The sequence below is a fragment of the Choloepus didactylus genome, chromosome 2, assembly GCF_015220235.1.
Source record: "Choloepus didactylus isolate mChoDid1 chromosome 2, mChoDid1.pri, whole genome shotgun sequence".
NCBI classification, from domain to species: Eukaryota; Metazoa; Chordata; class Mammalia; order Pilosa; family Megalonychidae; genus Choloepus; species Choloepus didactylus.
The window spans coordinates 151,293,170-151,315,837 of NC_051308.1; the positions used below are offsets into that span (position 1 = coordinate 151,293,170).

The 22,668-nt window shown below is 33.7% G+C and overlaps 1 protein-coding gene across 1 annotated transcript in view; it reads left to right on the top strand.

The window, feature by feature from the left end:
* Positions 1-22,668, top strand: part of HFM1 (helicase for meiosis 1) — a 146,538-nt gene that overhangs the window by 73,031 nt on the left and 50,839 nt on the right. The window contains exons 22-26 of the mRNA XM_037826661.1: positions 1,493-1,584; positions 2,881-2,987; positions 3,083-3,130; positions 21,620-21,717; positions 21,809-21,940. Of these exons, the coding sequence (XP_037682589.1) occupies positions 1,493-1,584; positions 2,881-2,987; positions 3,083-3,130; positions 21,620-21,717; positions 21,809-21,940 (477 nt within the window). The remainder of the gene's footprint in view (positions 1-1,492; positions 1,585-2,880; positions 2,988-3,082; positions 3,131-21,619; positions 21,718-21,808; positions 21,941-22,668) is intronic.

The window sequence follows — 22,668 nt, forward strand, 5'->3', positions numbered from 1 at the left end:
CCATACCCCGTAACCCCATTATTTATATATTTTTCAGTCATTATTTTATTACTCATCTGCCCATACACTGATTAAAGGGAGTGTCAGTCACCAGGATTTCACCATCACATGGTCACATGATAAAAGCTTTGTAGTTATATGATTATCATCAAGAATCAAGTCTGCTGGATTACTGTTCAACATATTCAGGTCTTTCCTTCTAGCTACTCTAAGACACTAGAAACCAAAAAGGAATATTTATATAATGCATAACAAGAACCTCCAAATTGACCTCTCAACTCTATTTGAGATCTCTCAGCCACTGAAACTTTATTTTGTTTCATTTCTTTTCCCCCTTTTGGTCAAGACGGCATTCACAATCCCACGATGCCAGGGGCAGGCTCATCCATGGGAGTCCTACCCCTTGTTGCCGGGGAGACTTACACCCCTGGGAGTCATGTTGCACATAGGGGGAGGGGGTGAGTTTATTTGTAGAGTTGGCTGAGAGAGAGGCCACATCTGAGCAACAAAAGTGGTTTTCTGGGGGTGACTCGGGCATAATTATGAGTAGGCTTAGCTTCTGCTTTGCAAGAATAAGTTACATAAGGGCAAGCCCCAAGATTAAGGGCTTGCCTTATTAAATTGGGATTCCCTAATGCTTGCGGGAATATCAGGAATTCCTCAGGTGAGGAAGTTTAATATTTCAACATTTTCCCCTGTTCCTCAAGGAGACTTTGCAAATACTTTATTATTTTCTTGCTGAAAATACTCTGGGGTGCATCATGGTATCGTATTAACCTGTACAGAATAACAAGATCTCATTCCCCATTCTAGGTTCCATGCAACCATGTTGTTTAAATAAACTCACCAAACAGGTTAGATTAAAAAGTGTGCTACAGAGAATTTAAATTTTGTACCAAATAAACATCTCTTAAATAACAGCCAAAACTCAGGAATAGATGTGACTGCTGTAAGAGCTTACAGTCTATGAACCTTTATAACAAGCTTCATTGAACACTCTGTACTCCTGCATTGTCGATTGCCCAATCTCTATCCACATTCTATTTCCTGGTACCTATGCTCTCGAATTCAATTCAGCTTTACTCTTTTGATAAGCAAATCTTGATTTTTTCATAGTTCATAATGGCTCTGTTTCCCTTCTGCCAAGGTATTAGTGTCTTTTAAGACCCTTCTTAGGACCCATTTTCTTTAAGTAGGCCATCCCACACTGACAATTTGTTAGATTTCATTTCCTCAGTGCTGAAGTTTGTATATGTAAATGTTACCTTTAAGTTGATTTTGTCCTTTAGTCTATAGATGGTTTGTATGTGGTTGTCTCTGTAGCCAACCTATAAGTTCCAGAGACTGTGTCTTCTACATTTTTGTGTGTCTTTTTGTGCTTGGTACCATTACAGGTACAGAATAGATGTTAAGCGAATGTTTGTTAGAATGATGAAAAATAAGTTGTTTCAGCTCATGGGGGGAATGTTTATTTTTCCATATTTTCCCACAGAGGCAGGAAGATTGATGGCTTGGCACTATATTAAATTTGAGACAGTGAAGAAATTTTGTACAATCAGCGGAAAAGAAACTTTATCAGATCTGGTAAATTAATTTTCACTAAAAAGTAATACATATGATAAAGTATAAAATAATATTGAAGAAACAACTAATTCATATATCTCATGTAATTAATGAATGAGCAGAAAGGAAAGCATTTCTAATAATGCTTAAGTACCCTCCACATATACTTCTGATCATGAGATATGGAATATTCCTCCTTAGAATATATTATATTTTCAGTTATATCTCTTTATCAGAGCTAAGAAAATTTATATACATACCTAAGGTAGGGGTGGCAACTACCTTTCAACTTACATGATAATGCTGATTAACTTGGTAGTAGCTACCAAGTGTAATACATTAGAAATATTCTAAGACTATGTGGCATAATATATTAGGAAAGTCTGCCATGAGTGAGGGTCAATAAGTTGCAGCTTATGTGCTATATGCATGCAACCTGTTCCTAAATCTTTTGCATTAGAATAGCAATAAACAGTGGAAATACAATAGTGTTAGTGATAGCCCAGAAAAAATAACTGATTATGCAGAAAATGGGAATAATAACAGGCTATACTGAGATTTCAATGGTGGGAACAACTTTGCAGCTGCAGCAGTGAATTTAGAACCCTATTGAGAGTGATGGTGCCTTTCTCCCTTTATGGGGATATAAATATGAAATGAGATATTTGTAAAAGAAAATAATAATTTGTTCTCAAATTTAACCATTAATTTTTACTTAAAATATCTAATTTGGTTACATGAATAAAATTATTACACTAAAAATAGCACAATAGAATTTCAGTTATTTTTAAGGAGCCACATGAACAAAAATAAATGAAAAGAAGGTTTGTTTTTCATGTAAATCAGTCATCTGGCAGAACTGAGCTCTAGAATCCAAATTTCTTAGAATCTAAAGCATTCTTTCTATTAAAAATTAACCTTAACTGGGATAATGATTTGCAAACTATAAAATGTTGAATAATGGTAGTAGTGGTTGTAATAATAAGAGCTATATTTATTGAGTGCTTACTGTGTGTGTTAGATATTGTGCTGAATATTTAAAATTTTATCTCATTAATATTTACTGTCTTATTGGTGTATTCTCAGTATATAGTACAGTGTCTGGCATATAACAGGTGTTTACAAGCATTTCTGAATGAATGAGTGAATGAATCTTTAAAGAAGCATAATGCATAAAGCAAATTTTTAGCTCTATTGTGCTAATTGATAAAGCTACCATGTCCCAAAGCAGCATGAAAATAAGTTAATGCAGAGAAAGAGGATGAGAGGAAAGAAGTAAAAAATAAACTTAAGTGGACATATGCTGAAATTTTGTAGGTCACAATGATAGCCAGCTGCAAGGAGTTTTTAGATGTACAGTTAAGAATAAGTGAAAAGAAAACACTGAATACTTTGAACAAAGATCCAAATCGGGTAACTATCAGGTATGGAAATTAAATATGTTTTAATGAATTTTAAGAAGCTTTTATTTTCTTAAAATAATAATAGTAAAAGTTTTGCCATGTGTTGTCATTTACAGATTTCCAATGGATGGAAGGATTAAAACAAGAGAAATGAAAGTAAATTGGTAAAGATAATTGTTAAATGTCTTTAAATACTGACTGAAGATTCATGATTCATATTTATGAGGGTTTCATTGTACTGTTTTAAACTTATTTTAAATTGTCTTCCTTAATAACAAAATAGTTACGTAAAAATGAGTCAGAATATAGATGTAAAATTAATTTCCAGGAACTCTCAGACTTTAATTAAGTTTGGTGATTTGTGAATTTTTTTTTGTTTATCAACAAACATTTATTGCCAGTGTGTTCTACTGAGGTGAGGTAGATGTTAGGAAAAAGACATGCCTGTCACCATCAGGAGCTTTCTAGTTAGTTTGAATGAGAACCATATATATAAAAATAATAAACAGTATGAAAATACATGTAAGGAATGTCTTTTGAATGGTAGTGACATTCTGGTAGAGGCAAATAGTAAAAGCAAAAACTTGAATGTAGGAATGTATATATGACAGTGGGATGGCTATTCTGCCAAGAGTAGAAAATTGGTACAGAAAAGTGGTAATTGGAAGAGTAAGCTAAAGTTACATTGAAATTTGTAAGGACTTTCACCCAGTTTGCAATCACAAATGCAATGATACTCCTTTCTGTTATGCTGTGTACTTGGATTTCTGAGTATTCAGCTGTTAGCATTAGAACCTTTTGATTTAAATGATGAAATTTCAGGTGATAATTTTTTTTTTTTTAATGAGGCTCAATAAAACCAGTTAGCCAAAGAATTTTTTTTCCATTTTCGCTGGAGGAGGTCATTCTTCTTTGGAATACTACATTGGTGTGGCCACTTCTCTTCTCTCATAATGTACCCTGGCCAGGGCCCAGGGCCCATGCTGTTGGCTTTGTTGACTCTGATACTCTCCTCCTCTTGTGTCTCATGCTAAAAACCTGGTGGTCAAAAAGAAGGCAATGGCTGATGTTGTGCAGTGGGGAAAAAAAAAAAAGAATTTTCTCTCCCAAATACCTTGAAGTCCATGGAAGAAACTTCTCGTTGTATACAACTCATTGGGCAGATCAATAACTTGGACCACTGTTGTTTCTTAGCCACATTTCTCTAGAAATTCAAATATCCCTAGAGATCATAGATTCATTAGAGATCGATAGCCCAGTCTTCTCATTTTATGAATGAAGAAAGTGATACCCAGATAGGATGTGATTTGCCTAAGATTTAGTAGTTACATGGGGAATTGAGCTCTATCGAATTAGAACCCAGGTCTCTTGATTCTTTCGATTTTTTTTCCAGCATACTCTATTGTATCAATTATTGAGTCCAATTAAATCAAGGATTTTTTCCCCAAGCATCTTCTTGGGAACACTCTTATTTGCAACTTCAGTGCTTCCATTAACCTTGCTTTAACTTGGGTCATATACTCTGTTTGGGGATGTCAGATTTAAAAATTGATGATTTTATAATTGTTTTTATACATATTCAATTTATTTTCCCATTATCATTTCCCATCTTTGTGAGTCTTACTTGGTTGTGGCCAGGAAGAGAATGTTTGTGGGGTCTTAATCCAAAATATAAAGCGTTTTTATTGGGTGATGATGGTTAATAATTGCCACTTTCACATCACTTATTCCTGTTACTTTGCTGAATTCCAGATCTGCTCTTCTTAAAGTAGATGTTAATCCTCTTAGTTTTAAATTTTTATTATTCAAGTTTCCGCCATTTAAGGCTATTTTAAAATTTTCATTGCTTTAATTCCCAGATATTCCTTCTTCACCACCAGCTCTATTTTGTTTAACTGGTATTTTTCAGTGAACTTAGAGAATTCTAAATCAGTGATTTATTTTCTTATTCTTTTGTTTCTTGTTATTCTGTTATGTAATACACAAATTCTTTTAAAAATATTCCAAAAATAGAATTTACAAAGTAAAATGTAAGGTCTCCTTTGACTGTATCACCCATTTTTCTCCTCAGAAGTAACTATAATCAGTAGTTTGCTGTACATTCTTTCAATTTCCTTTTGGTTTATTTAGTACATATGTATGTGTAAATATATATATGTAATTTCTACCATATAAACGTGATTGTGCTCTAACTGTTGCTCTGTGATAAGTCATGGAGAGCTTTCTATATCATACATATATTTATGTCAACCTCTTTTATTTTAATAGCAATATATTCTATAGTATGACTATATTTTGATTTTAACCTCTCCCTTATTGATGAAAATTTCAATGGCTTCTAAATTTTTACTGCTACAAATAGTGCTAAAATTAACTTCCTTGTACATATGTTATCTTTTTCAAGGATTTCTGGATGAAAGGGTACACATATGAAAAGAATTGATTTATAATGTCTTAGATTTAATTTCCTCTGTGTTAAGTTTGTTAACTGTGTTAAGTTTGGATTTTGTCCTTTAGTCTATAGCTAATTGCATGTGGTTATCTCCCTAGCCAACATATAAGGTCTAGAGACTGTGTCTTCTACATTTTTTTGTGTGTCTTTTGTGCTTGGTACCATTACACATATTTGCTTATAGATGTTAAGCAAATGTTTGTTAGACTGATGAGAAATAAGTTTCAAAAAGTCAAAAAGGTTTCTCTGACTTATAATTCATACCCACAGTGTAAAAAGAGTAGTTCTTTCCATATATCCTACCCAATAAATGTTTTGTATCTTTGAAATTTTGTCAGTCTGATGAGTAAAACGTTCTGTTTTAAAATTTGCAAATCCCTGATTATTAGGAGGGAATACACATATAATTTAGTTTTATACAATTTAGTTTTTAAATTGTTATAAAATCATTTGTGTTAGTCTTTTCCTTTATGACTTCCAGGTTTTGTGTCTTGCTTGGTGTGCTGGTTTGGATATATTATGTCCCCCAGAAAAAGCCATATTCTTTAATGCAGTCTTGTGAGGGCAGACATTTGATTGAGTGTTTCCATGGAGATGTGACTCAATCAACTGTGGGAAAGACCCTTGATTAAATTATCTTCGTGGAGATATAGACCCTGCCCATTCAGGGTGAGTCTTAATTTACTTAATAGAGTCCTTTTAAGGGAGCTCACATGGAGCAGCTTAGAGGGACATTTTGGAGAGAAACTAAGAGCTGATACTGACGCTGACACTTGGAGATGCTTGGAGACATTTGGAGATGCTAGCCCAGAGTTTGCTCCAGAGAAGCTGAGAGAGGACCCTGATGCTTAGATGCACAGGAACTGCAGAAGGTAAGAGAGACCCAGAGACATTTTGGAGAAAGCCATTTTGAAATGCAACCTGAGAGCAAAGGAACAGTAGATGCCAGCCACATGCCTTCCCAGCTGAAAGAGTTGTTCCAGATGTCATTGGCCATTCTTCAGTGATGGTATCATCTTGTTGATGCCTTAGTTTGGACACTTTTATGGCCTCAGAACTGTAAATTTGTAACCAGATAAACCCCCTTTATAAAAGCCAATCCATTTCTAGTATTTTGCATAACGGCAGCATTAGCAAACTGGAACACTTGGGATGATCTTTCCCATCCTGTATTTCTTAGGAGTAGGTTCAAACATACAAAACAGGAATAAAATGAAATAGCAATACCTTGAAAAAGATAGGTTATTCTTCTCACATAATAGGCAGCTCAAGGTAGATACTCCAAGACAGGTATGGTGGCTTCATGGTGTCATCAGTACTTCTGTTCCTACTTTTCTATTCTGTCAACCTGACACATAACTTCTGTTCTCAGCAGCACCTATTTGTCTAAGATGACTGCTGAAACTTCAACCATTACATTTGTGTACCCTCCCTCTTTCCACTACATATTCTGAAAATTCCACATAACATTTCTGTTCATTAGCTACAATCTAGTCACTTAGCTACACCCAAATGCAAAGGAGACTGGGAATTGTCTCTGTGACAGTATGCCCACATAAAAATTGGGGTTTCTGTTATTGAGATGGAAAGGGAGAATGAATATTGGGGTAGGTAAAGCAATCTCTGAGACATATTCCAAGACTATAGGGTTTTCCCTATTTCTTCTAAAACTTTTTAATCATTTTGTTTTTACCTTTCATAAATCATCTAGAGTTAATTTTTATCTGTGGTATGGCTTAAGAATCTAATTATTTTTGTTCCCAAAAGATAGTCAGGAGTGTTTGATTACTATGTTGTCTTTCTCTCTTTGCCTATTGATTGGAAATGCTACTTTATCATAAACTAAATTCCTAAGGGTCTGACTCTGAACTCTTTATTATGTACTGTTAATTAATTTGTTTGTTGCTATGACAATACCGCATTGTTTCACTTGCTATTCTTTTACTGCATATTTTGTTATTTGGTAAGGCAAGATATTGCTTTTATTGCTCTTTAAAAAATGTTTGTAGCTATTCCTGCATTTTTCCTCCCTATGAACTTCAGAAGCAGTTCATCATGATCAATAAAAGTCTTGCTGAGATTGACTTTATAGACTAATTTGGGGAAGAATTCTTCTTTTTATAGTTCTGAAGTCATTTTTCCAGGAGTGTGGCATCTTTCTTCATCTATTTAGATCTTTCTTTATGTCTTTCAGTAACATTTTATAATTCATCATTTAGGTTTTGTATTTCCTGGTAGTTTCATTTCTAAGTATTTTATGGAGTTTGATATTGTGAATGGAGTCCTTTTTCACATAACATTATATAATATTACATTTTTATGATTGTTTATTGATGGCATATAGGAAGGCTACTGTTTTTTAAATTTTGGTAGTTTTATCTGGCCATCTCACTGAACTCTCTTAACAGTACTAGTAGTCCTTAGTTGATTTGCTGAAATTTCCTAGGTAGTCTATCATATCACTCTGTATAGAGTGATAGTTTTAATCTCTTGATTTCTAGTAGTTATAACCTTTTATTTTTTAAAAAAATTGTTGCAGACAGAACCTCTGGTATTTTGTTCTCTGATTAAAGAGATTAAACATCCTTGTCTTATTACTGTTTTTAGTGATCAAGTTTCTATTGCTTCACCATCAGGTATAGGGTTTGTTTTTGACTTCTAATTGAGGAAGTTTCCTTTGAATATTAGCTTACTTAGGCTTTTTTTTCTGCACCTGTTGGGGATCATCTGGTTCTTCTCCAGTTTTTTCATCTGTTGATATAATAAATTATGTTAATAGATCTCCTGTTATTGAACCATCCTTTTAAAAGTCCTAACTGCTCATAACATGTAATTTTTTAATGGACTGCTGGATTTGATCTCATCATATTTAATTTAGGAGTGTGCATCTCTGTTAATAATTAAGAATGGCCTGTGATTATCTTTTTATTCTTTGATTTTACAAATAGGATCATCTAGCTTCTTAGAATAAGTTGGAAAACTTACTACCTTTTTCTGTACTCTTGAACAGTTTAGAGAATATATGAATATTCTGTTAGTAGGGGGTTTGATGGAACATTCCACACAACCATTTGAGCTGGTGCCATGGTGCTGGGAGGCTAGATCTTTTACTACCTCTTCTTTTCTCTCTTTCCTTTATTTGAATTCTGAATCTTGGGTACATAGAATTAAATTAATCATAATCTTGAGTTTCATGACATAATTATCATTAGTCCAAGCAAGGTCCTTGTTTTACTTACTCTGTAATTTTTTTCTTCATCCCTCATCCCTATTTCCATTTCCCTCTATGCTATATATGTATATAGTCTGACACAGTTTTTTGTTATTAATATTTGTATATCCCTGAAAAAATATAGTGTTTTATGTGTATTTTCAAATTATATTAATACTATTTTGCTAATTGTTTCTTTTCGTATTCAGTATTTTAGACATGTGGATGTAGATTTAGTTTATTCCTTTTCATTTTATGTATATCCAGATTTTACTTATCTGTCTCCTAATAATAAACAGTTGATTCTAGTATCTTGCAATTATTACCTACTCTCTTAAGTCCTTAAATAAGTTAATTAACCTCTTGCCTGTTTCCGCAATCATAATGACTGCATTAACAGTACCTACTTCATAAGGTTGTTACAAAAATTTAACACAGAATAGTTACTGATACATAGAAAGTGCTCAGTATATACTAGCTATTATTATTATTTCTTGTCATTATTAATATTATCAATGTTTTGCATATGGTGAGAGATATATATCCTTATATATCCCTGTATAATTTGTCAGTTTTTCCAATATCATCTACCAAAATATAAAACCTTTTCTCACTGATTTGTGATTTAACTTTTCTCATATTAGGTTTTTGTAAATACATGGATTTATTTCTGTACTCTCTAATCTGAATGTTGCTTTATTTGCCCTGTACCAACACCATACTATTTTATTATGATTTTGTAGTTTAACTTAATATCTAATAAAGTGAATCTATACTTTGGCTTTCTTTTTTAAAAAATGGTTTAGCTATTTGTGGAACTTCATTCTTTTATATTAATGTTAAAATCTTTCAGATTATTTAAAAAAATTTCTGGGGAATTTTTATTGGCATGATATTGAAGTGACATGTTTATAATATTAAGATATCTCATCCATGAATATAGTATATTATTTCATTTATTCTATTATTTTATATACTTCATTATACTTTATCTTTCTCCATAAAATCCTTATGGATTTTTATTAAATTAACTTATATTCTTTATAATTTTTGTTATTTTGAAAAATATTTTTATGTGGATACTGCTAAAATGGAAGAAAGCTATTGATATTTATAACTTGATCTTATAATGAGTATCCCTGCTGAATTCTCTTTAGTTCCACTAGTTTGTTGATTATATTGGGCTTTCAATGAGATGATTACATTATCTACATATAGTAGCATTTTGTCTCTTCCCTTCTATTCCTTATATCTCTTTTCTTGGCTTATAACCTTGCCCTGGGCCTTCATTACTATGATGAATAATATTGCTAATGGCAGGCATCTTTGCCTTATTCATGATCATAAAAGAAATTTACTTGAACTTTGTCCATTGTGATGCTTACTGTAGATTTCTGTTATGTAGAATTTAACAAGTTTTTAGTTTTCTTTTATTGAGATGATCAAGTATATTTGCTTCTTTATATTCACTAATGAGGTGAATTACTTTGGTAGATATCACTAGTATTGAAACAGTCTTTTTTCTCTAGTATGAGCTCTACTTGATCATGAAATATTTTCTTTAATATATAGTAGGTTTTGGTTAACTAATATTTTATTTAGTTTATTTATGTTTACAAGTGAAAAACTGATCTATAAATTTCCTTATATCTTTGTATCTGGAATCAGTTTGTTAATAAAGCATTAATATCAGGTTTGGACTGACTTAGTCCTTTCTGGGAAATTGCTTCAGGGTCTGTTTTCTCACAGTATTATTCACTTGGAAATTGCAGAGTTAAGATAAATGGAATGTTTTCTCTGTACTGTTTATGATGAAACCCCAAATCTATAGATCTACAGTTGGCTTGCTGGACTTTGTCACACATGACTAGAATGATATAAAAGATTGGTAAGAAACCAAGGCCAAGGCTTTTCTGTGTTATGGTGACCCATACACATATTTGCCTATATACCCCAGGTGAATGGAGGGTGGAGGGGCCAAAGAATCAGTGTACTTGAGCTGGTAATGGATCTCCTGGTGGGTTGACGGTGCTGTGCATGTTTTAGTCCCTGACATGTATCCTTCTATGAAATTAATAATTTTGTAGAATAAGCAGTATTAGATTAAAGCTTACTGCATTAAGCTTTGCCAATTCGAGTTTGCCAATTCGAACCCATGCACAAGACTATGGTAGCCTTATAAAATGAATTGGGCAGATCACTCTCTCCTTCCTTCCCTCCCTCCCTCCCTCTTTTACTTTCAATCTCTCATTTCGAACAGGCTGTATAATATTGGAATTGGATCTCTGTTTCTTCAAAGTTTGTAGAGCACATGTCTGGACCTGTGGTTTTTTCCCCCTAGAAAGGTAATTGCTAATCTTTTAAATTTCTTTAACTATCATTGAGATTTTCAAATTTTATGTTTCTTTTTGTGCCTGTGTTTTAAATTTTTTCCAGAAATGTATTCATTTGAGGTATGTTTTCAAATGTAAAGACATATAGTGGTTCATAATACTCTTAGTATTTAATTAATATTGATTATTTCTGTGGTTATGTCCACTTTTTCAAATCTGCATTTTATATATTCTGGATATTAAACCCTTATCAGATATACAATTTTCAAATATTTTCTCCCATTCTGAATGTTACCTGTCACTTTCTTGATAATCTCTTTTGATGCACAGAAGTTTTACATTTTGATGAAGTCTGATTTTTCCATTTTTTTTTCTGTTGTTGCTTGTGCTTTTGGTGTCCTATTTAAAAATTCATTGCCAAATCCAAGGTCATGAAGAGTTAACTCTAAGTTTTATTCTAAGAGTTTTATGGTTTTAGCTCTTATATGTAGGTCATTGCCCAATTTTGAGTTAAGTTTTGCATATGAAGTGAAATAGAAATTCATTCTTTTACATATGGATTTCCAGTTGTCTGAGCACTGTTTGTTGAAGAGACTATACTTTCCCCATTGAATGGTCCTGGCACCCTTGTCAAAAGTCACCTGGCTATAAATGTGTGGATTTGTCCCTGGATTGTCAATTTTATTCCATTGGTATTTGTTTATCCTTATGCCAGTACCACGCTGTTTTGAATAATGTAGTTTTGTGATGTTTGAAAATTGGGAAGTATGTTTTCCAACTTTATTCTTCTTTTTCAAGGTTGTTTTGGCTGTTTGAGTCCCCTTGCAATTCCAAATGAATTTGAGGATTGACTTTTCCATTTCTGCCAAAAAAAGGGCTGCTGGAAATTTGATTGGGATTGCACTGAATTTGTAGATACCTTTAGGCAGTATTGACATCTTAACAATATCATCTTCCAACTCATGAATGTGGGTGGTCTTTCCATTTATTTAGGTCTTATTCAATTTATTTTAGCAGTGCTTTGTAGTTTTCAGTGTGCAAGTATTTCACCTCCTCGGTTAAATTTATCCCGAAGTATTTTGTTCTTTTAGATGCTATTGTAAATGGAATTACTTTCCTGATTTCCTTTTCAGTTCGTTCATTACTGGTGTGAAGAAACCTAGATGATTTATGCATGTTTATTTTATATCCTGCATCTTTGCTGAATTTATTAGTTCTAGTAGCTTTCTTGTGGATTCTTTGGGGTTTTTTATATATAGAATCGTGTCGTCAGCAAATAGGGATAAGTTTGCTTCTTTCCAATTTGGGTGTCTTTTATTTCTTTTACTTTTCTGGTCACTTTGGCTTGAACTTCCAGTACAAAGTTCACTGGACATTATTGTCTTGTTCTTAATGTTAAGGGAAAAGTTTCAGTGTCTCACCATTGAGTATGATATGCTGTGGGTTTTTGTAAATGCCCCTTGTCATGTTGAGAAAGTTTATTTCATGTTTTTATCATGTAAGGATTTTGAATTTTGTGAAATGCCTTTTCTAGGTCAATTAAGATGATGTAGTATTTTTCATCATTCTATTCATGTGGTGTATTACATTGATTGATTTTCTTATGTTGAACCAAACTTGCATTCCTAGAATAAATGCCACTTTGTCATGGTGTATAATCCTTTTAATATATTATTGGATTCAGTTTGTCAGTATTTTGTTGAGGATTTTTGCATCTATATTCACTAGGAATATTGGTCTGTAATTTTCTTTTCTTATGCTGTTGTTTTCTAACTTTTGTATCTGGGTAATGTTGACCTCAAATAATGAGTTAGGAAGTAATCCCTTCTGTTCTGTTTTTTGGAAGAGTTTGAAAAGAATTGGTGTTAATCTTTAAATGCTTGGCAAACTTCAGCAGTAAAACCAACAGTCCTGGAATTTTCTTTGTTAGGAGGTTTTCAATGACTGATTCAATCTCTTTATCTGTTATAGGTCTGTTGAGATTTTCTGTTTCTTCTTGCATCAGGCTAGGTAATTTGTATGTTTTAAGAATCTGTCCATTTCATCCAGGTTTTCTAATTTGTGGGCATGTAATTATTCATAGTACCCTCTCATAATTCTTTTTTATTTCCATAAGACAGTAGTAATGTCTCCAATTTCATTCCTGATTTTAGTTATTTGTGTACTCTCTTTTTCTTTGTCAATCTGGCTAACAATTTGTCAGTTTTATTGATCTTTAAAAAAAACAACTTTTGGTTTTGTTGATTCTCACTATTGTTTGTCTATTCATTTATCTTTACTCTAATCTTTAGTACTTTGTTCCTTCTACTGATTTTGAGTTGAATTTTCTCTTCTTGTTCTGGTTTCTATAGTTATGAAGTTATGTTCTCAATTTTTTATCTTACTTCTTTTTTAATGTAAGTATTTAGAGCTTACTTTCAAACATTACCTTCCTTGTATCCCATAAGTTTTGGCATGTTGTGTTTTCATTTCCATTCATTTCAAGATAAATTTCCTGATTTCCCTTGTGATACCTTCTTTGACTCATTGGTTGTTCAGTAGTATGTTGTGAATTTCCACATAATTATAAATTTTCCTGTTTTGTTTCTGTTAATGATTTTTAGCTTTATTCCATTGTAGTCCAGGAAGATACTTTGTTTGATTATAATATTTTAAAATTTATTAAGATTTGATTTGTGGCCTAACACATGATCTCTTCTGGATAATGTTCCATGCACACTTGAGAAGAATATGTATTCTGCTTTTGTTGGATAGAGTGTACTATATATGTCCATTAGGTCTAATTGTTAAATAGTGTTTTTCAAGTCTGGCCTTTCCTTATTGATCTCCTGCCTAGATGTTCTATCAATTATTGAAAGTAGTGTTTGAAGTTTCCAACTATTGCTGTAGAACTGTTTCTCCCTTCACATCTTCAGTTTTTGCTGCTTGTATTTTGGGGCTCTATTGTGAGGTGCATTTATGTTTATAATCATTGTATCATCTTGCTGGATTGAATGTTTTATCAGTATATAATACCCTACATTGTCTCTTGTAATATTCTTAAATTTTTTATTAGATAAGTTGTAGGCTTACAGAAAAATCATTCAGAAAATACAGAGTTACCATCATACCCTTCACACACTCAGTTTTCCCTGTTGTTAACACTTTGCATGAGTGTGATTCCTTTGTTAGGATTGATAAAAAAATATTATTATAATTGTACTACTAACTATAGTCCATAGCTTACATAATGGTTCACTGTGTTGTTCAGTTCTATGTTTCTTTTAAAAAAATTTTTTCTAGTAATATATAAACAACCTAAAATTTCCCTTTTTAACTATAGTCAAATATATAATTTGGTGCTGTTAATTACATTCAAAATGTTGTGCTGCTATCACCACCATCCATTACCAGAACTATTCCATTTTTCCAAGTACCAGTTAAGCATTAACTTCCCATTCCCTAACCCCATCTCAACCCCTGGTAACCTGTATTCTAGTTTCTGACTCTATGAATTTGCTCTAATTATTTCATTTCAGCAAGATCATACAGTATTTTTCCTTTCATATCTGATTCATTTCACTCAATGTGATGTCTTCAAGGTTCATCCATGTTGTCATAGGTATCAGAAGTTCATTCCTTTTTATGGCTGAATAATAGATACATTTATGTATATACCACATTTTGTTTATCCATTCATCAGTTGATGGACATTTGAGTTGCCGTTTTTTGGCAATTGTGAATAATGCTTCTATGAACATCAGTGTGCAAATGTCTGTTCGAGTCCCTACTTTCAGTTTTTTTTGGATAAGTGGGATTGCCAAGTCATATGGTAATTCTATACTTAACTTTCTGAGGAACTGCCAAACTGTCTTCCACAGCAGTTGCACCATTTTTCATTCTTATGAGCAGTGAATGAGTATTCCTGTTTCTCCACAGACTCTCCAACACTGGTTATTATTTTTGTTGTTGTTATTGTTCATAGTAGCTATTCTAGTGAGTGTGAAATGGTATATCATTGTAGTTTTGAGTTGAATTTCCCTAATGGCTAATGATCTTGAGCATATTTTCATATGCCTTTTGGCCTTTTGAATATCTTCTTTGGAGCAAAGTTTCCTCAAGTCTTTTGTCCAAATTTTAATTGAGTTGCTTTCTTTTTCTGTTGAGTTGTAGGATTTCCTTATAAATTATTCATATTAAACCCTTATTGGATATGTGGTTTCCAAATGTTCTGTAGGTTGTCTTTGTACGTTCACAATGAAGTCCTTTGATGCACAAAAATTTTTGATTTTGATAAAGTCCCATTTATCTATTTTTTTCTTTTGTTGCTTATACTTTTGGTGTAAACTCTAAGAAACCATTGCCTAACACAAGGTTCTGAAGATGCTTCCCCATGTTTTTTTTTTTTTTTTTTTTTTTGATAGGGATTTCATAGTTTTGGTTCTTATAATTAGATATTTGATCCATTTAGTTAACTTTTGTATGTGGTGTGAGGTAGGGGCCCACCTTTTTTCTTTAGCATATGAATACACAGCTTTACTAGTATCATTTGTTGAAGAGATTATTCTTTCCCCATTAAGTGGACTTGGTATCCTTGTCAAAAATCAATTGGCCATCCTCTCTCTCTCTAACTGAGCCATCTCGACAGGTGAACTCGCTGCCCTCCCTGCTACGTGGGACCCAACTCCCAGGGGTGTAAATCTCCCTGGCAATGCAGAATATGAATGTGGACCCGGCGTCGTGGGACTGAGAGTATCTTCTTGACCAAAAGGGGGATGCAAAATGAGACGAAATAGTTTCAGTGGCTGAGAGATTTCAAATGGAGTCGAGAGGTCACTCTGGTGGACATTCTTATGCACTATATAGATAACACCTCTTAGGTTTTAATGTATTGGAATAGCTGGAAGTAAATACCTGAAACTACCAAACTCCAACCCAGCAGTCTGGACTCCTGAAGACAATTATATAATAATGTAGATTACAAGGGATGACAGTGTGATTGTGAAGACCGTGTGGATCACACCCCCTTTATCTAGTGTATGGATGAGTAGGAAAATGGGGATTAAAAACTAAAGGACAAATGGGGTGGGATGGGGGGATGATTTGGGTATTCTTTTTTCACTTTTATTTTTTATTCTTGTTCTGGTTCTTTCTGATGTAAGGAAAATGTTCAGAGATAGATTGTGGTGATGAACACATAATTATGTTATCATACTGTGAACAGTGGATTGTATACCATGGGTGATTGTGTGGTGTGTGAATGTATTTCAATAAAACTGAATTTAATAAAAAGAAATAAAATTAAATTAAAAAAAAATCAGTTGGCCATATGTGTAATATTCCCCATCTGGCTCTCTTTCAATTACTGTTTCCATGGAATATTTTTTTCTACCCTTGTACTTTCAATCTCTGTTTGTCTGTGTCTAAAGTGAATTTTTTGTAGGCAGCATATAGATTGATCATGCTTTTTCATCCAATCTGCCAGTCTCTCATAGGAGAGTTTAATCCGTTGAAATTTAAGATAATAACAGAGAAGGAAGTATTTACTTCTGCCATTTAGCTATTTGTTTTCTTTATATCTTGTATGCTTTTTCTTCCTCATTTACTCCATTACTGCCTTTTTTTATATTTAATTTACTTTTTGTAGTGTATCATTCAGATTTCTTTCTTCTTTCCTCTTCTCTATATTTTTTAGTTTTCTTAGTGGTTTCCTTTGTAATTACAATTAACATCTTAAACTAAAAACAACCTAGTTCAAATAGTATTATCCTAGTTTCAGTACTATACAAACTTTCTAATCCTGTATATCTCCCCCTTCATATTTTCATTGTCTCAGATTACATCTTTTTATAATGTATGCCCATTAAAAAAGATTTTAAATGTTATTGTATGCATTTGCTTGTTAAGTCATAAAGGGGAAAAAAGCAGTTAAAAATTAAAAGTACAACAATAGAGGATTTCGTATTTAACTATATGATTACTTTTACCGGTGTTCTTTGTTTCTTCTTATGGCTTTGAGTTACTATCTAGTGTCTTTTTTTTCAGCCTGAAGAACTCCTTTTAGTATTTCTTGTAGGGCAGGTCTTCTGGTAATGAAGTCTTTCAGCTTTTATTTATCTGTAAATATCTTAATTTCTTCATTTTTGAAAGATAATTTTGCCAGATACAGAATTCTGGGTTGAAATTTGTTTTTCTTTAAGGACTTTAAATATGTCATCCCATGTCTTCTGGTCTCCATAGTTTCTGATACGAAACTTGCTGTTAATCATATTGGGGGAATCCCTTTTGTGACAAGTTGCTTCTCTTGCTGCTTTCAAAATCCTCTCTTTAGCATGTTAACTAAAAGAGGGGTGTGAAATGAAATGAAATAAAGCTTCAGTGGCTGAGAGATTTCAAATGGAGTTGAGAGGTCACTCTGGTGGACATTCTTATGCACTGTATAGATAACACTTTTTAGGTTTTAATATATTGGAATAGCCAGAAGTAACTAGTAGCCTTGACTCTTGAAGACGATTGTGTAACAGTGTAGCTTACAAGGGGTGACAGTGTGATTGTGAAAACCCTGTGGATTGCACTCCCTTTATCCAGTATATGGATGGATGAGTAGAAAAATGGGGACAAAACCTAAATGAAAAATAGGGTAGGATGGGGATGGTTGTGATTTGGATGTTCTTTTTTTATTTTTATTTTTTATTGTGATTCTGATTTTTTTCTGGTGTAAGGAAAATGTTCAAAAATAGATTGGGGTGATGAATGCACAACTATAAGATGGTTCTGTGAACAGCTGATTGTACACCATGGGTGACTGTATGGTATGTGAATATATCTCAATAAAAATGAATTTAAAAAAAAAAGAAAAAAAATTCTCTGTTTGTCTTTGGATTTTGAAAATTTCACTATAATTTGTCTTAGTGTAGGTCTCTTAGAGTCTATCCTGCTTGGAGTTCATTGAGCTTCCTGAATGTATGTATTCATGTCTTTTATCAGATTTGGGATATTATATTATGTTGTCGACTACTTTTTCTGCCCCCCTCTCTCTCTTGTCCTTCTGAGACTCCAATGATACATATTTTGGTACACTTGACAGTGTCTCCCAGGTCCTTTGGACTCTCCATTATTCTTCATTATTTTTTCTTTCTGCTCTGCACACTGGATAATTTTAGTTATCTTGTCTTCAAGTTTGCTGATCCTTTTTTCTGCCTATTCAAATCTGCTGTTGAATTGTAGTGAGTTTTTCATTTCAATTACTGTACTTTGCAGCCACAAATTTTCTGTTTGGTTACTTTTTATAATTTGTAACTTTTTATTTTGTTCAGACAATGTTTTCCTAACTTCCTTTAGTTCTTTGTATATGGATTCCTTTAACACATCAAACATATATAAACAGTTGATTTAAAGTTTTTGACTAATAGTTCCAGTGTATGAGCTTATTCAGAGAGGGTTTCTGGAAAATTCTTTTTTTCCTGTAAATGGGTTATACCTTCCTGTTTCTTCATGTGTTTCTTCAGTTAAGAACTGGATGTTTGGAGTGCTGTATTGTCATTTCTCAGGAAATCTAATTCTCCTACTCTTTTGGGTTTGTTTGTTTTGTTGTTGGTTTTGTTTTTGTTGACAACTTTACTTTTCAAACTATTTTTGCTCCTGAACCAGGAATAGAAAGAAAAGTGTGTGTGGGTGGGTGGGTGGGGGGTACTGCTTCTTTAAGGCTTCTCTCCCACTTTCTCCTGAAGGGATTTGGAATAATAGCCACCCTCAGACCTGACCTCCCACCCCCCCCAGGGATCTGAAGTAGCTGATCAAAAGCAGTAATCAGTGATCAGACCACATAACCCTGGATTTTCGGGGACTAGGTACAGTCTGCTACACCAGAAGCCTGGCTTCACTCCGCACTGCTACATGTCACATGACTAAGGGATAGGGGATGTTAGTAATTGCAGGGAAGGTGAAAGTATTTGTATTTACTGTAATTTACCAGCCTTTTCCTCCATCTCTTCCCTAGATACTGTGCAGTGTTCTACTAGACTCCAGAGTTTCAAAATAGTTCATTCAGACATTTCCTGCCTGTTCAGTAGTTGTTTTGGTAGAGAGACTGATTCTTGGAGCTTGCTCCTCCACCATCTTCTCACAATCCTCTAGTATTATTTTTAGTAGTGTGTTAATTGCAGAAGCTAACAGGTCTTAAATGGATCAGCCAATGATAATAATTATTAGTAATAACTATCTCTGCAGTATTTTCTCTGTTCAAGGCAGTACATTCATTGCTTTACATACCTATGGCAGACAAACTGCTAGTTGACTGTTCTATCTAGTCTCACCTACACAGGAAAAAAGATTATATTCCCAGCCTTCTTTGTATCTAGATATGCCCCTGTAACTAAGATTTGGTCAATTAATGAGATGTAGGCAGAAGTGTTCTGCTAGTTTCCCTAGAAGGCTACTTGAAGGATGTGGCAAACAGGCATCCTTCTCCCCTTACCCCCTTTCTCCTACAGGCTGTCTGGAATGAATATATAATGACTGAAGCATCAGCAGTCATCTTAGACCCTGAGATAGCCTAAGGATGGAAACCATGCATAGAAGGTCAAAAGTAAAGAAGGAGCCTGGGTCTCTGGTGATTTATGGGACCAGCATACCAAATGTTGTACTGCCTAAGTCCGAATTTCTTTTATACAAGAGAGTAAGCCATTGTGTGTTTAAACCACCATAGTATGGTCATGGTTGAACCTAATCCTAACTGAATCAATACCTTATCTTATTTAATCCTTAGAAGAACCCTGATTTTGTCATTCAGGGTTTTCTCTCCATTAGTAGAGGTGGTGGAGGTGCTACCCCACTTTAGGCTATGAAACTTCTGTTTCTACTGAGGACTAGCTCAGGAAGGTGAGATCCCAAGATGTCACTGCTTCCATATCTGATGGAGTAAGATAGCTTTTTCAAGGTTCTGTATCTACTGTAATAAACCCCTATTCTCTCTTTCAATCTTTGTATATTACTTATAAAAAGGTTTCTGATGGAGGCATAAGATGTTGAAAATGTCCTATTAATTAATAGAAATTTTCCCTTAAATATTAATATTAATTCAACAGTCTTTTATTTGTACTCCAGCAATTTTCTCTTTACCCTACATTTGTGTATCCCTGAGTAGCTTCACAAGGAGCTTTATTCATTATTTAAAGTCTCCTACCTACATTTTTCATTAGTTGCTTCTTTATTAATAAACCATGCAACTTTACAACCATTTTCTTAATTTTCAGAAGCATATACTATAGCCAAATCAAGTAGTCTACAGTTTCAGCTGTTGGTACCCAAAATGAGAAATGAGTTGATTGCTTCTTTCTATTTTCGCATATTGTTTCTCTTTGCTAAAGATGCCAGAATGCAATATACCAGAAATGGGTTGGCTTTTAACAATGGGGATTTATTAAGGTACAAATTACAATTCCAAGGCCATGAAAATGTCCAAATTAAGGCATCGACAAGAGGATAACTTCTCTGAGGAAAAGCTGCTGGTATTTGGGGTTCCTCTGTCACATGGGAAGGCACATGGAAATGTCTGCTGGTCCTTCTCTCCTGGGCTCTGGTTTCAAAGGCTGTCTCCAAAATGTCTCTCTAAAATGTCTCTCTCTCTGCTCCTTTGGGTCCTTCTTGCTTCATCCAGGGAATTTTCTTTTTCAGCTTCTCTGGGCTCTCTGAGTTTCATCTGTCTTTTATCCTCTCGTTGAGGACTCCAGCAAGGGGATTAAGACCCACCTTGAATGGGCTAGGTCACATCTCCATGGAAACAACCTTCAAAAGGTCCCACCCACATCAGATCTGTCCCACAAGGATGAATTAAAAGAACATAGACTTTTCTGGGGTACATAACAGGTTCAAACCACCATACATATCCTCTGCTAAAACTGAACTATGAAATATAAACATTTTATCCTTTCTCTTTGTGTACCTGTTTTTGGTCTTACCCAGTGACCCCCAAGAGTATAAAACATGTCTAATAGTTTTAGTTAGAACCATAGGATCATTTACATATCAGTATCTGATTAGATAAATAAACTTAGGGAGCAAAAAAACCTGGGACTTAGTAGGTAAACTAGCTCCTTTTCTCTTCTCCTATCTACCACTCAAATTTTGTAGCCCAAACAACTGTTGATTTCTAATAACCAACTAATATGGTACCAACCTTCATGTGCTGAACAATCCTCAGCACCGAACACCATTCCTGGCACTCAGTGGGCCCTTAATAAATATTTGTTGATTAAACAAATTGTATTTCATAATGCCTTAAAAATAGTAAATTAAGGGAGAGAAACATAACAAAGGATAATATGACAATAGTTTTTATATGTATTGAATTTAAGGTAACACTCTCAGTGTCCTGAATGCATTTGGAATTTATCAATCTGGAGATTATAATTAAAATCTTGAGAAGAAATGAGATTTTTGAGAGAAGGACAATTTGAGTGAATAAAAAAGAGCATAGAAATAAGGACAGAACTTTTAGAGGCTGGGGAGAGGAAGTCAATAAAAGAGACAAAAATGTAATGATGCAAGATGTCACAAATAAAGGCAGGGAGGAATTTTAAGAAGGGGTACTTCAATCAGTGATGTCAAATGCTTTGAGATAACTTTATTGAGATACTAACTTTTAAGCAGAAATAACTAAGTTTCTTATTTCTCTCAGCCTTATTCAGGCCCAGCTAGGATGCATTCCCATTCAAGACTTTGCATTGACACAAGATACTGCAAAGATTTTCAGAAACGGCTCACGAATTACAAGATGTATGTTGCAGGTTTAGTGTTTAGTGGACATTCTTTATTTTTCCAGTAAACTGATATACAAAACTTAATATTGAAACCTTTTTTTTTTTAGGGTTGTCAGATTTTATGGCTGCTCAAGAAAAGAAGTTTTCTGTGTTACTGAACAGTTTGATTTTAGCTAAATGTTTCAGGTGTAAGCTTTGGGAAAACTCTCTGCATGTATCCAAACAGCTGGAAAAAATTGGTAGGTATTGAATATAGGCAGGTAGTTTGTCAATGTCTGTAATTCATTTTATTTTCACTGTTAGGAAAATTATTGTATGATGATGATAGATCACTAAGGAAAAAACATTTTTAGTAGGCCTAAATAAGGGACTATACTTTTCTTCTCTTGAAAATCTGATTTTCGTTTGATTCTGCTTTAAAGATTCCATTTGAAATCGACTGAATAGTGCATGAGAAACCTAATAAAAACAATTACTCTCATTTTAAAACTTGTTCTCAAACCAAGAGTGAAATTGTCTTTTAGTAATTGAAAAGATAACTATGTGATGCTCTCTCTTCCGCCTTCATGACTAATCTCAAGACAGGGCACAGAGCAAGCAGTTCTGGTCATTTCTAATTCATTACAGAAAATTTTCACTTATTTACATCTTAACCTTTTCTCTTTTTCAATATCAGTTGGCTATTAGTGCTTATCTTCATAGAGATTCTGTAGTCAAAAGATTATTGTACCTATTTTCTGTATGTTAGACCTAGCTCAGGGTGTGCACTGAAAATCTCCCAGGGATGCCATTTACAAAGATTGGAACATGACAAAAGAACTATGGAGTTTTCCAGTTTGTGCCTTTGGGTTTTGTTTGTTTGTTTGTTGAGGAATAAGTAGTAAAGTTTATTAAAGAAAGAAAGAATACACGTTAAAGAGATAAAGTAGAAGTGTTCAAGGGAGAAGCATGCACTGAGTGGCAATGG